Below are 14,412 nucleotides of genomic sequence, written 5' to 3'. Positions count from 1 at the left end.
GGACACACGCCGAAACTATATAGGCGCGTGCCCTTCCTTTTACGTCTGTGAAGCCTGCCTGTGAGCTTTATGTTCTCGGACAAAAATTATGCAAAAATTATGCAAAATTAATGCACCGAGCATTGATCCCAGATTCCGTGTTCGTGGTGCCTAATATTGACGTGGTTAATTCATGGCCTAATTTCTTCGTTGCCAACTACCAAATATATGCCCCTATAGCATGGCAAAGACCAGCGACATGTGCTGGAAATAAGCTAGAGTGACGAAGACGGCATGCCGTCGCTTGAAATGACACCGACGGCATAGTGCCAAATCAAGGACGAAGAACGAATTACGACAGTGTAATGTGGACGACAGTATGACGACCAGAGGTTGACAACAGCGGGATGACAGTTCCAGAATTATGACAATGTCATTGACGCTGACGGCAAGATGACAATGGGGTGACGCATGAAATGCATTTCTATGGCGACAAGGGCGGGATGATAACGGCATGACGGTAATGAAACGGCAAAGCTGGAATGACAAAGGTGATGTAATGAGCGTGACGGAATAACTACAACAATATGAACACGAATGCGTGACCCCATCTGTGTGACAATCACGTCATGCTGGCGATGAAATGGCAACATCATGACTGCGGCTAGCTGACGACAGTGGTTGGACGACGACGGAGCGACGGTGGCGGGATGAAGATGACTGAATGATTACGAAGGAATGAAAGCGATGGCATGATGACAATGCAAATACAATGACAGGAGGGTGACCACGGAGTGATGATTACGGCGCGATATCGGTGGCATGATAAGGATGAAATACCAGCCCTGTCACGACGACAGAGTGAAGATGGTGAAACAATGAGGGTGGCATGACAATGAAGGAGTGATCGCAACAGATAAACGAAGGAATGACAACTGCGGAATGGAGATGACGGTGTGTTTGTATTGGAGCTTCCGTCACCTGTCACCTCGGGCCGCCTGTGCGAGCACGTTAGCTGTTGTAGGTTCATTATGTTTCTTTATGTTGGGTTGACTGCCTTACAATACATACAAAAATAATCAACCACCCATTAGGCAAGAGATACTATAGTGATCTGTAATGACAGCGCACTTTAATTTACTTGCTAAAATTAGCCCACAGGCCACTGCGGAGGCCAGACCTGACCAAGGGCTCGAGCACATCTCGTATGCTATAGGGCAAGTCCCCAGCAGGTGGCACGCATTAGTATCTTGTGCCATGTTTGTACAATCAGAGGTTTATGGTGACGCCCTAGATGACGGCCCTCCACTAGAAGATAACTGTGCGGGAGGGGGCTACCGCAGCCTGGGTCCTTCTCAGGAAAATTTCCACCACTCTTGTGATGATGCTGAGGAGGTATCGGGTACACGGAGGAATAAAAGCACATGGTTTGCTTCATGCGCAACTTTGCGGGACTTGCAAAGTGTAAAATCAATAACGTGCCAGAGGTATTGGCGGATGTGTGCTCTTCCTGTTGTCGTGTGCTTTGTTATGTGTGATGGCAGTCAAAGGGCAGTGTCCTTGTGGCCACTATGTGATGACATTAAATCCCAACTGCAGCAGTTTTCAATCTCGTAGAAAGCCTAGCTTAAGATGATGTAAATATAGAGGAGCCTAGGCGCAAACATTGACGTTGGAAATGCAATTTGCAGCGTCAGCAAAGACTTCTCACTAAAATAGCCGTACTTGATACTGAAACTGAAGAAAAGAAAACGGCATTACCATTGGCTTGACGTTACGCAAGACTTAACGCGCTACTCCTCCGCCTGACCTCCGCAGTGCAGAAAATCATGCTCCTCATACCGCGGCCTCTACACGGAGTGCCGAGATGGGCCCTCTCCGCGCGTGAGGCGCTCAGTCTAGCGCCTGTTCTGATCCGTTTCTGTTGTTTTGGCTACACGAGCCAGGCCGGGCACCCGGCCCACACCACGCGCTGCAAGAATCCAAGGCCAGTCTCAATCCCATGATGTGGTACTCCCTTCCCCGTCGCTCCGTAGCCGAATAGTTAGTGAGGAGCAGTGGGAGACTGCCCAGCTCGGCTCCAGGCCCGACATTCAGGAGACCATCCTGGGAGTGGGCTGAGAGGGTTTCGGAGGAGTACAATGCGCATCACCCTCCTCACTCTATCCATCTGCCCCTTTCCTTCAAAAGAAAAGATAAGTTATTGCTTGCACTGACAGTTTTTTTCATTCGTAGCACGGTTGGTAGCGCTGCAATGCGTTAGCACATGAGCAGTCACGTGGTTTTATTTAATATTTCGTGGGCTTTCTTCAAACTTTAGTACGACGTTCTTGCTGGCTAGTTGGTTGATACAGAAGGCAGATTTAAAACTGCGCGAGAAAGACAAGCGGAAGGAACACATAATGCCCCACGTTACACCATTGTTGGTTCCTTACACTTGTCCTCGTTTTTTTTCGGTTGTTCTAACCTTTCTTCTCTCTATAAACAGCGAAAAATTCATCCCGTAGCATGCACGCTACCATAAAAAATTGAAACGGTCGTTTATGAACCCACGCGACAATGTAACAAAACCACAAAACGCAAATAGTCGCAATGTGACTAAGAACATTTTTGAATAATTGATCTCATTCAATTAACTAAGTGGAAGAAAACTATTTTGATGAGCGCCACATGACAAACCACATGGCGCCGGTTACACCCATCTGTGTTTAACCACTGTCAATGCTTATATATATATATATATATATATATATATATATATATATATATATATATATATATATATATATATATATATGCACATGGGAAATGGGAAAAGAGAGATAAGGAAAGTACTTGAGATGATGCCTCTTAGCTCAAAAACTCGAAAGAAAGAAAACAGTGAGAGGCGAAAGGAAGGGAAAAAAGAGCGCTACAGCCCACTGTATAAGAAACGTACTTGTGGATAACCTCTTCTTGGGCGAGTTGGTGTTTTCTTAACACGATGCTTTCTGGCACAACAAACTCCAAAAAAAAGGAAAACACCCCAAAGCATACGAGCAGTAAACAGCGCTAAACAACAGGCCAAGAAGAGGGACACAGACAACAGCGCTGTCCCTCTATTTGTCCTGTTGTTTAGCGCTGTTTACTGCTCGTTATCATGAACCAACCAGCCCAAATGCGTAATCTTCAGCACCCTCATGAAGACGCTAAAAAACACCATCCTAAGTAAACACCAACTCACCCAAGAAGTTGTCCTCAAGTACATTTCTTCTACAGTGGGCTAAATCGCTCGTCTTTCCTTTGCTTTTGCGTCTCACTGTTCTTTTTTTATTTTTTTCCCGCTAGAAATCATCATGCTAAGTAAACATCAACTTGTCCAAGAAGTTATCATCAAGAAGTTTGCTTCGCAATTCAGCACACCCGGGTAGCCAAAATGTTTAATAAGTTTCTAACTAGTACTATCCAATTTTTTTTCCCACAACAACGCAGGTGATCACCATTCGAGATTGGCCGATTTATCGGAATACCATTAGCGATGTGATAAAATAAAAAAAAATGACGGCATTGCTAGTTAGCCATAAGTTATCTTCTTGGTGTTGTAGAGGGTTTTCAATTTGATTAACGGTCAGATTTGCTTCATCCTTACTTTACATGCTCTGCTGATACCGCGTTGCCCTCTCTTCGCATCCGTAACCTGTGGCGCTGTACCTGTGCAAATTAAGGAGATTGGCCTCAACTTTTCATGATCCATATATCTAAAATTGAGTGACATGGACTTCTTCAAAGCGTGTATCTCATATAACTGTTGTAGCTATTAAAGAATATAAGTGAGCCTTCGTAAAAGTGCACCTTTGTGACGACTGTTTCCTCAAAATTTAAGAAATAAAGCGCTATGGCCTGTCTTCTCTCTTTCTTTTTTTTCTCTTTCATAAGCCAAAAGTTTTCAAGATGCAAGCAAACAAACCAGCCTGGTTGTACATTCTGCTACGCTATAAGAAAGAAGACGCACGGTGCATTGTTTCAAAGTAGGATTCAGTTTCGATATATATGTAAAGGCGTACTGGAGTTTTGCTGCGTACCTGTACACCTAACCGCACACTTCTCTCAATATGAAGTTGTAGACGTGCAATTACGTGCAAGTGATCTATGTCACTTGATATATGTCACTTTATAGGAATGTAATATTCGAACGAGCCGGTGTAACCAAAATTTGAACGTAAATTTTTCGTTACAAAATTTTATGTAAGACTTCTAGAATTCCATAAACGTGGGAGCCTAACTTTGACGATTCGGTGCTTGCAATGATGTCACCTCATTTTCCGGCTATTGCTCATAAGGGATAACGATTCATAGTATGGCTACTTTTGCCTGCCTTTATTTTTAAGTATTGTTTTATGGTAATTGGGTCATAATTAAGCCGTGTTCTCTATAGTGGCACAAAAACAAAATTTCAAAAAGATGCTGGGCTTCTACGTGCCAAAACTACGATGTGATTATGAGGTATGTCGTAGTGGAGGGCTCCAGACTGGAAATAAAAAAATAATAGACATGGGAACTGCTTGCATTGCCGTTGCAACCATAAGAATCAGCTGAGAAACAAGAGTACTAGCTTTACCGCGATAGAAATTACATGGACACTCCAGGCGAACTTCCGAAGCCACCGTCGCCGTCACAGTGATGTTCCACATGAAGTCCAAGGGCCATAACATCGTAGCGACGCGCTGTATGCTGTAGCTGTGAGCGAAAGTGCACGAGGCTGAGCGGACAGGGATGGTACCTCAGTCTCAGACATGCAAAGCAGGAAGGCTGGGAAGAATCTCGCCGTCTTCCATCGCGAGCAAGAGAGCAGGTGGGGGGAGGGGGGTGCAGGGGCTCTCTACTTAGGTGGCGGCTGCGCATTGCACGGCTTAGAATGGCAGCGCGGGCGCTACCTCGAAAGTGATCTGCGGTGGGTACAGTGTCCATCGGCTCCGAGGGCTGATGATTGCCGCTACCACAACCAACAACAACTGAGCCAGCAACACATGCATACTTCATAACTTTGCGCACATGTTGCGGTACATTGCCTCGCATATAGACTTGCAACTCCTTAGTAGAGGAATTACATGGAAATTGGTAGTACATATTTTACAATGTCTCGGATAATCAGGGTTGGGATAACCGTGGCGTAGTTTCGGTATTTGAAGCCACATTAATGAATTACGGCTTTCGCGACCGATCTACAGTCATGTATGGACAGGCCTCTTTTCCTATCCACCTCGTTTGTCAAGAAAACCGCATAAAGTGAATACTTCGTGCTCCTGAATGATAACCCAGCAATCGTACTGTTACTTCAGCATAATCGATCAATGGAAGCATGACAGTGTCTTCTTGACTTTTAGTGTCCTTTTCCACCCCTTGGTCATGGTCCATTTTCTGCTCGTGTTTGGTCACGTCTTTGTTTCCTTGAGCTCAATAACAAATACCAAGATAAACAAAGAAAACGTTTGGTGATCTGTCTTCATATATGGCCGCGTTCGGCTTTAGTGGCTGTATCGGAGGTTTAGGACAGGCAATCGATTTTTCGCTGCAAATTGTGCTTCTGGGAATCATGTAAAATGTACCTCCGATGGTGTTTGTAGAAAAGTCCAAGTTGTCTTTTTAGGGTTCTCCAGAGATTCAGAAAAAGGGCACCATAGACGCAAAATAAAAAAGTAGAATCTTGTAATAACGCAATTCGAGAACACTGCAGAAAGAATGTACCATATAAAATATGGTAACTGGAAGCTTTTTTTTTCTGCGTTCCATCGTTGTTTTAAAAGTTGTTATTAAACGAGGATTTATATCAACATACTTTTTGTCAGATACCAGCTTTATGAATTGCGACATGTGAGGAAACGTTTAACTTCAAAAGCAATTTCTGACCGTAGCCAGTATAACCAGAGAACACCATTTTGTTGATGGGCACTAGTACAAGATGGAAGCTCAGCTTATGAGGCTGGGTATCAAGTGTGTGAAAATATTCATCTTTTTCATAGATGTGGTGATCGGAAAACGTTTAACGACGAGTATTCATACAACGCGGCCATACACAAATCTTTAAAAAATGGCATTCGAGAAACAAAAATAGCTTCTAGGAACAACGCTATAGAGTAATAATAAAGTAACAAGGCTAGAGATGTAATAGTATATGATAGTGATTACGCACTACATTATGCTTTATTACCAAGGAGGTCAATATCAGCTATTACGAGCGTCAGACTTGTACGAAATAGCGAAGGCTCGTATGTCACAGTGAAGCTCTCCAGTGGAAAAAGCATGCAAGGAGTAGAACGCTCATTTCAATGATCAATCAGGAAATAAAAGTAATAAAACAGGGTGCCTTCACTTTACGCGTTTCTCAACGACCGCAGCTCACTAATAAATTCCCACAAGATTTCGCAACTTTTGCAATGCCGCAGATCATGCACCTTCAACTGTATCTTTTCGTGCGATGCCACCAATAGAGAAGAAAGGTGGCGTCGCTACAGAATCAACGAACGTGTGGAGCAGAACGTCAATTTTTTGCTTGAACACTGTCGGCGAAGAACTGAGAAGGGATCAATTTCCGCCCTATTACGTTTAGATGCGGTCTAAGCAGACGGTTTAGAAGCATGCGAAATATGCGTTCAGTGGCAGGCATTAAATCGTAAAGTGAAAAACACACAGTACGCAGAAGATGTATTTTTTTCGTTATTGTTTCTTCTTGGAATTATTGTTATTCCACATCGGAACAAATGTTTGTTTCTAGAGTTCATAACTGTAGGGGCATCGGCGGTCAGGTTACCAACAACATTTATTGACATTAAAAAAGCAATAGGTGCAAAACAGTGGTGTCACGTAGATGTCACGCGATAAGACGCTGTTGTAACGTGAGCTATGACGTTGGTTCACTCAGCCCTGCTGCAGTACCAATTTAATCGGTCAAACCTGACCACGTCATGACTGATAGGTGATACTACTGTAAGCTAAAAACACAACAAAAGCTCTAATTAAGTTGATAATAGCATATATATATAATGTGTATCGAGTGGCTTGAGTACATTGGCTTCCATAGAAAGTAATATGGGCATGTAATCATCATTAGTGACTTGAGTGTTGGTGCGTCATGCATCAGAGCATTACACAAATCGGCCTAGTATCCTTTAACTGTGCACTGCAACATCTTATAAGACGAGTTAAGTTCGATTGTGTACACTATGGCTTTCCCAGCGTCTACTTTTTTTGTTATCGAAGTCACCTCACCGGAGAGATGACTACTTTTGCGAATCTCATAGTCGAGTAGCCGGTAAACAGTTTCCCTTCACGACCAGCTGTAGTTTCTTAGAAGGCCCCATGGTTTCGTTTTTATGCTGTGGTTGCTTAGTGATGTATGATTGTGTAAGTTTCACCAATGATTCCTTGCGGTGTCTTGATAGCTATCCCTGTTCATTATTACGCCATAATTATGTAGGTTTTGCAGCAGCTGCACTAACGTTTTTGTGCAGCCCGTCATACAATCCAGCCTAGTCGCATTACATGAGATTTGGTGATAACTTTGGCCAGTCACTGTGCGCAGAAGTTTTCATCGAGCACATCACCGAGGTGACTTGATAGACATGCACAATGTGTAATGTTCATTCACAACAGCAAGGTACTTGTTATACTTAACGGAATTTCCCAATAATTGCTCCTCTCGAGCATCATAACTGCACTCCTTTAATTGATTACTCCAAAAAAGCTGACATCAGTTGAACGAGAAGTCGAAATTTAGTAATCTGCAGAAGAAATTATTTCATTTTTACAGCGAAGCTGTGTACGGCTAGCCAATGCGTTCGCCCGTCCGTCTGTTGCCTGTACGCTGAAAACTTCTCCGGCGCATTCCCATGCGCGCGCGCGAAAAAAAATAGCAAGAAAGGCGCGCGATTGGTTGCGGCAGCAGTGATGTCATTGCTCTGAATAGCGCATCGTTGATGAGTAGCGCGTCTCTCCAAAAAAAGTACGGCGGTACCACAAGCATTGGATGATATACCCTCCCTCTCTCAGCTCTCTCTCGTCGAAAGCATGAAAAGTAATTGCCAGCGTTGCACTAAAAGCAAAGAATTGACCGCGATAGCAAAGTTTAGCATTGCGCTTGAACTTTTCGGACGGTGTTCAACATGTACCTGGGTGAGACAGGTTGACGTCACGCAGCAGCCAAGGCAACTCCTAGTGGGTAGAGGGGACAGCACCCTGGCAGGTACCAGGCGTCTCAGAACGCTACCGTCCTGAGGAGCATCACCAGGGGTGTTGTAGTCTTCGCACCTCGATGATGCACGGGATGAGAGAGAGAGAGAATCAACTTTTGTACTGAGCCCTAAGTGACGGTTGGTGGGTGTTGGCACCAGATGGGGTGGAACCTTCTTCTCAGGTCCCATATGTGTCCAGCAGTTCCTGGCCCCTAGCCGCCAGCGCGAGCTGGGTCGGCAGGTCGGGGCTGGACAGCAAGGTCTCCCATCGCTCGTGGGGGGGGGGGGGGGGGATGAGACGGGCGGAAACTCGTTGGCTTTAGACAGCCCCCGATGCATTATTCGATAACGTTAACTTGAAGTCTACTACCCGACCTTCTCAGAGCAATGTATACATACAGCAGCTCAGTGGGAATGATGGTGCACCAACAGCGCCGTGCGCGCAATGCTCATGCCAGCAGCGGAAGGCAGAACGCTGCGCTGCCTCACTTAGCTCCACCACTGAAGCGATGTATATACAGGGTGTCCCAGTTAACTTTCATCATCATCATCATCATCATAGTCATCATCATCAGCAGCAGCCTGGTTACGCACACTGCAGGGCAAAGGCCTCTCACATACTTCTCCAACTACCCCGGTCATGTACTAATTGTGGCCATGTCGTCCCTGCAAACTTCTTAATCTCATCCGCCCACCTAACTTTCTGCCGCCCCCTGCTGCACTTCCCTTCCCTTGGAATCTAGTCCGTAACCTTTAATGACCAACGGTTATCTTCTCTCCTCATTACATGTGCTGCTCATGCCCATTTCTTTTTCTTTATTTCAACTAATATGTCATTAACTCGAGTTTGTTCCCTCAACTAATCTGCTCTTTTCTTATCCCTTAACGTTACACCGATCATTTTTCTTTCCGTAGCTCGTTGCATTGTCCTGAATTTAAGTAGAGCCCTTTTCGTAAGCCTCCAGGTTTCTGCCCCGTACGTGAGCACTGGTTAACTTTAACCAGTTAACTTTAGCGAGAGCTAAAAAATCTGCGAATGCCACATAGCTGAAGAGAGCCAAGGTAATGTTTGCTATCGCTTAAGAATACTCAGGTTATGTTTTCTTTAATTCTGCGGAATTACGTTATTCGTCCTAATTAGTTAATCAACTCCTCAAATATTATAATTAGATGAAAATTGTCAATGAGAAAATTGTAGAGCAATATAAAAACACCCGATACAGCTTTCTGTTGCTCAATACGTGCTATAGAAAAGTGTTTTTTTTTCGGAGCGTGGCAGAAGCCCGCGAGTACACGCAAAGTGCCTCGAGCGGCTAGTTGCACGGCAGTTTATTTGCCTAATTCCAGAGGTGCCAAAAGAAACAAAAAAGTACTTCTGCTGTATCGTTCCGAGTTGCAGAGGTAAAGTTTCTGTTTTAAAGAAAGTGTTTAGTAATGGGTCACGATTAGTTGTGATAGTGAGGGAACAATAACACATACAACTTAAAAGTGATCACCCATAAAGTTTCCGTCCACCTTGGAGCTACGAGCAGCACTTGCTGTTCTTCAGGAATTGCTCTGTTTGTTGCCAAACACCAGCACCAAACTATATGACCGACTATTGGAAAAATCCAAAACGCTCTCGGCGATGACCTCAGAAAGTGACGTCGCTTACAGCAACTGCGTTGGACAGACCTCACTACCACTCGCAATCCAGTAACGTCTTGTTACTCTATGAAAGCAAGAGCAATATATTTCCCCAAATGAAGCTGTCACTATAATACCTACCGGAGGGTAGCCAATAACAAGGCTTATTCCTGAGTGACCGCAGATGTCGCTGCCTTTTGAAATACTGCCTCCGGTGTTATTGGTAAAGGAGTATCGAGGTCAGTTGCATCAGCTTCAGTGAAAATGTTGACTTTGTCGCCACAGAAGATGCCGAATGAATCCCAGAGCTTCACACGCAACTTCTCAGCTAAAGAGAAGCCGCTTGTAGAGAGCCGTACGTTGTGCAAGGCAGTGAAAAAATGGCTGTGGCTTAGCTAAGGTTAAGCCCAGGATGCGAAGCATACTAGCTTTTATTTTAGTTCTTGAACCACTGTTTAGCCTGGTGAACTGCTGTTGCTTGGCTATATTTGGTTCAGCTAGACGAAGAAACACCTCATGCGTTACTCTGCTTCGCCTTCAAGAGTGGAACGCGACAGCGTTCCCGTCGACCCGCCAGCGACTACGCGCCCCGCATTGGACGCGGTGAGCGTCGAGCAACGCAGCGTTCGGCGCGGCAACGAAATGTGCGCCTGAGCAAGCGACGCACGCCTGAGCCTTAAAAACAGCTCGTTTCTAAGGCAGCACCGCATTCACTAGAGGCGCTTTTGTACCGCTTTGAAGCATCGTGCTCGTGGCTCAGTGGTAGCGTCTCCGTCTCACACTCCGGAGACCCTGGTTCGATTCCCACTCAGCCCATCTTGCGAGAGTTGAGCGACGCCGCGAGTGACGGCGCGAGTTGGAGCCCCGTTTCTCCTCTGTCGTGACGTCACGGTGTCACGTAGTATGGCATGGGGTCAAAGGTCATTGAAGGCGACACCGCCGCGCCTGAGGAGCTGGGTTGAGCTCTCGTAATATGCTTCGCATAAAAAGTGCCAAAAAGCAAGAACACACCGGCTATCAGCATGTGTTGTCGGATCTGTGGTCGGAAGCACTATCATGGAATGATCATGTTCTGGTGGCCCTGAGTTACACGTCCAGGACCGAACAGGTTAATGCAGGCGCTCTCGTGCCTTAGGCGTTATTGCTTAAAATATTCCACCAGCGTGATATCACCTATGAAAAGCCATCCTGAGGGAAAATATATTAAGTGTCTGAATAAATAAAGCTGTTATGCATAACAACATTTTCTCCTAATTTAGTACTGAGGTGTTCCTGAAGATAACAATGTTAATATGAATTGGATACCTGAAATTCAGCATTTTAATGCGAGCAACGCTGCCACTTCGCTTTCGATGCAGCTTAAGCTCTCCGGAGTTGTCTGCATATTGCGCAAGGGTCGAGAACGGGACCAGTCAGATCATGTTATTAATGTTAATAATAATGATGTAATAATAACATTCGAACAAAGAAAAACTCAAACGAATGGACTGCTGCTTTCAACTTACGGTTTACTTATTTTTTCAAGTCAGAGGTTAATGAGTTAAGTTCGCCACCTAGTTTGCAGACTGTCATACAGGCGCCGTCAATAAAGCCCCGTTGCTTTATGGCGAGGTTGCATTGGCCATACTGGCAGTTACATTAATGTTGTACCGGGTGAACATTTACAAAAAATGTGCACCTGTAGCTCCCATTTCTTAAGTTCCAAACCGTGTGGAATTTCATACATTTAGGCATGCTTTCATTGAACATATGCGGATCGTAGTCTTCAAACGCGCAAGAGAGTGCACTTGCATGTGGCCAAAAGCCATGAACGCATTTGAAGGCGTCAACTTCGCCTACAAGAGAATTCATTCTGGTATTGCAGCGTGCACACAAGCTCACACGCAACACACAAGCGTTACCTTTGCCTTCTGTCCTCGTTTGTTATGTGCCCACTGCAAAATTAATTTGAATAGCTACCAACTTTCAGCACATTTATAAGAAAATTGCAGAAGTAGCTGTGTTTTATTACATGATATTTAAGACATGCTGATGCCTTTGAACGATTCCGGTTACTCCTTCGTAGAACGAATATACATAAGAACAAAAAAAGCAAGCCGTCACTGAACAAAAGGAAGGTAACGACAAGCTAAAAAGGTCATACTTGAAATATTGTGATACAAATATACTAAACAAGGCTCGCAGTTGGTCACATAAGACACAGAGGAAAGTGAAAAACAGCTTGCATAGCTATATTAAAGGCTGCTCACATGTCCCAACATAGGGGTCACTGAAGCACATTGGAATTTAATGTGAGGTTAGCCAAATGCACGAAATACCAATTAGAAAGAAGGTCACAGAAACCCACTGGAATGTAGAATCTGCTCACAAAAGAGGCCACATAGCTAAAATGCAATGGAAAGTAATATTTCAGAGATTCACTGCAAAGCCGGAGAAGAAGAAGTCGCAGTATGAAACGGATTCATGCGCTGAAATTAAGGAGCACAAAATTATGGTCGAGCCAAAAGGAGACAGCTTATGCTGGTTGATAAATAGTGAAAATACTAATTTCCCACCATATTACTTTCTTGTAGAGGTTTCTGGAGCACACAAGGCAGCGCTTCACTGACATTTCAACAAGTGCGATATGGCGCATCTTCCCAGCGCAGCAGTTCGTGCTGGGTGTGGTTCGCCACGTGGACTCCGAAAGTGGTATGTTCTGTGGAGGTACTTCAGAGGGCGAGTAATAGCCTAGCTGAAAAATAAAATGTTTCACACACAACGAAGAACACGTAGATTTTGAGAAGACAGCACCGTTATTTGAGAAGCAACAAAGCAAAATGTCGCTCTGAGAACATGCCGCTGTAGTAGCAGACAAGTTAACAGCTGAAGAATTTGTTCAAGTCTTCTAATATTTTTTTGAAATTTTAGGCTAAAGAAAAATGAATTATTTTCGAAACTATAACAACACGTTTGTCTACTGCTGTGGTGGAGTTAGGGTGCCAATGTGGAGAAACAATTTTGTGCATGCGTGCGTGTGTGTGGGAACGTGTGTGCATCTGCTAAATTTCCTTCCAATTTGACTAACTTAGAGAGATGTGCAAAATAGCAATTGATTAGTGGGCTCCGACTTTATGTGCATTATAAAATGGTGTTTGATTTCTGTACTAGTCCTGTTTTTCTTTTTAGCCGGCTACTTACTTGTTCATGCAGTGGCTGTCAATTGTGCGGCTTCATCGAAACGGAAGCACGGCTATAAAAAAACACTACATTCAAAACGTGATCAAGAGCATGGCCAGCGCCAGCATAGGTTGTAATCGGGAGATTCGAAAAAAAAAAAGACAAGCGCGTTAGCGGTGTGTGCATTTGCCAGCGAAAGTTTTGCGCAAGTTGCGACCCAGAGAAGTTTGCACCGGTTCTGTAAGTAGGAAGTATGATGGCCGCACGGCAAGCAGCATGCTCCTCCCATGTCTCCTGAATAACTGGAGATGTCCATGCTGGGCACGTGTGGCAGAGAGAAAAGAAAATATACATCCCTCGCTTGTCTGCTTTCTAGCTCTCATTAAATATAAATAAACAATCTGCCAAACGCATTCGACGCCGGTATGGACTCCATGCTTCTTTCGTAATCAGTTCAGCTTCCTGTGTCTGCGTAGATGCTAGACACGGCCGCACATGTCAATGCAGCCACAGCTTCACGCCAGGTGAGTTCTGACCTCGAGCGTCGAAGGTTTTATGTGGTCCTCCACCGGCAAAGCCCATTTCCACCACTGATTGAGTGCCTCCTGATGCAACAGCCGCATAATTCGCGCCAGTACGCTTACCTTTTGCGCACATGGTGGGGACCGACACGTCCGTCTGGAAATAACTGAACGCCGCGATCAGGAAATTGTGTTACGTAGTAAACTGCCACGCAGCACTGCTTACCACAGTCTAGAAGCGACGCTGTGCTTCTTCAGTGCAAAGAGCTCGGACTGATCGAAAAGGAACTTGCGTGTACGGACGTCCCACCCGACGCGTGATAACATTTCAAATCGCTTTATTTTCACTGACCGGTAGACGAATGCGTTGTTCGAACCATCCGACAGCAAAAATAAAATGAAAAAAGCGGTGCAGACGCGAGCAATATATGAGCGGGCAGCCTGAATAAGTTTTGAGCAAACATTATTCGTAATGCGTGAGTGCGAATCGCTCATGCTAATGGCCAAAAAAAAGAAAGCTTAGCCATTGACATTTTAGTTTCATTGAGTACTTCTGTGCAAGGTATGTGTTTTTATCCAGTACATCCTCTTGAAAGCAATTCGGGGGTCACGCTTCCAATCGCTGGAACGAGTGGCTTGAGGCAGAGCGGAAGTAGGTGGTGTTTCCATGCTGAGGGATATAGATAAATGGTAGATACATGAATGACGAGAGCCATATGCGGGAGCCGACGGAAAGCTGAACGAAATAAACCGGTAGAGATGCCGCTGCCATAATGCTCAGGGAAACTTGTGATTAGTGCATCTCCTACAACAAAAGCCAGGAAAAAAGAAAATCAACTAAACCATTGTTATATGCAATTTCTTTTGTTCATGCCTTTTCATGAGCACTGTACACACTACAAGATGAATACATAAATACA

At 44.6% G+C, this 14,412-nt stretch overlaps 1 protein-coding gene across 13 annotated transcripts in view; it reads right to left on the bottom strand.

Moving 5' to 3' along the window:
- Nucleotides 1-14,412, bottom strand: part of LOC135903595 (uncharacterized) — a 1,541,440-nt gene that overhangs the window by 243,382 nt on the left and 1,283,646 nt on the right. For 4 of the 13 annotated variants that reach the window (XR_011511432.1, XM_065433912.1, XM_070532131.1 and 1 more), the window contains one exon: nt 13,878-14,297. The exons of the other annotated variants lie outside the window; for them this stretch is intronic. Coding sequence is in view for 3 of the 4 variants with exons in the window: in XM_065433912.1 (XP_065289984.1) it covers nt 14,270-14,297 (28 nt within the window). In the remaining variant the exon portion in view is untranslated. Of the gene's footprint in view, nt 1-13,877; nt 14,298-14,412 lie in introns of those variants that run through there. 13 annotated transcript variants of the gene reach the window in all.

The sequence above is a fragment of the Dermacentor albipictus genome, chromosome 1, assembly GCF_038994185.2.
Source record: "Dermacentor albipictus isolate Rhodes 1998 colony chromosome 1, USDA_Dalb.pri_finalv2, whole genome shotgun sequence".
Taxonomy (NCBI): Eukaryota; Metazoa; Arthropoda; class Arachnida; order Ixodida; family Ixodidae; genus Dermacentor; species Dermacentor albipictus.
The sequence above is the reverse complement of the archived record's forward strand: the minus strand, read 5'-3'. Positions and strand labels throughout refer to the sequence as shown.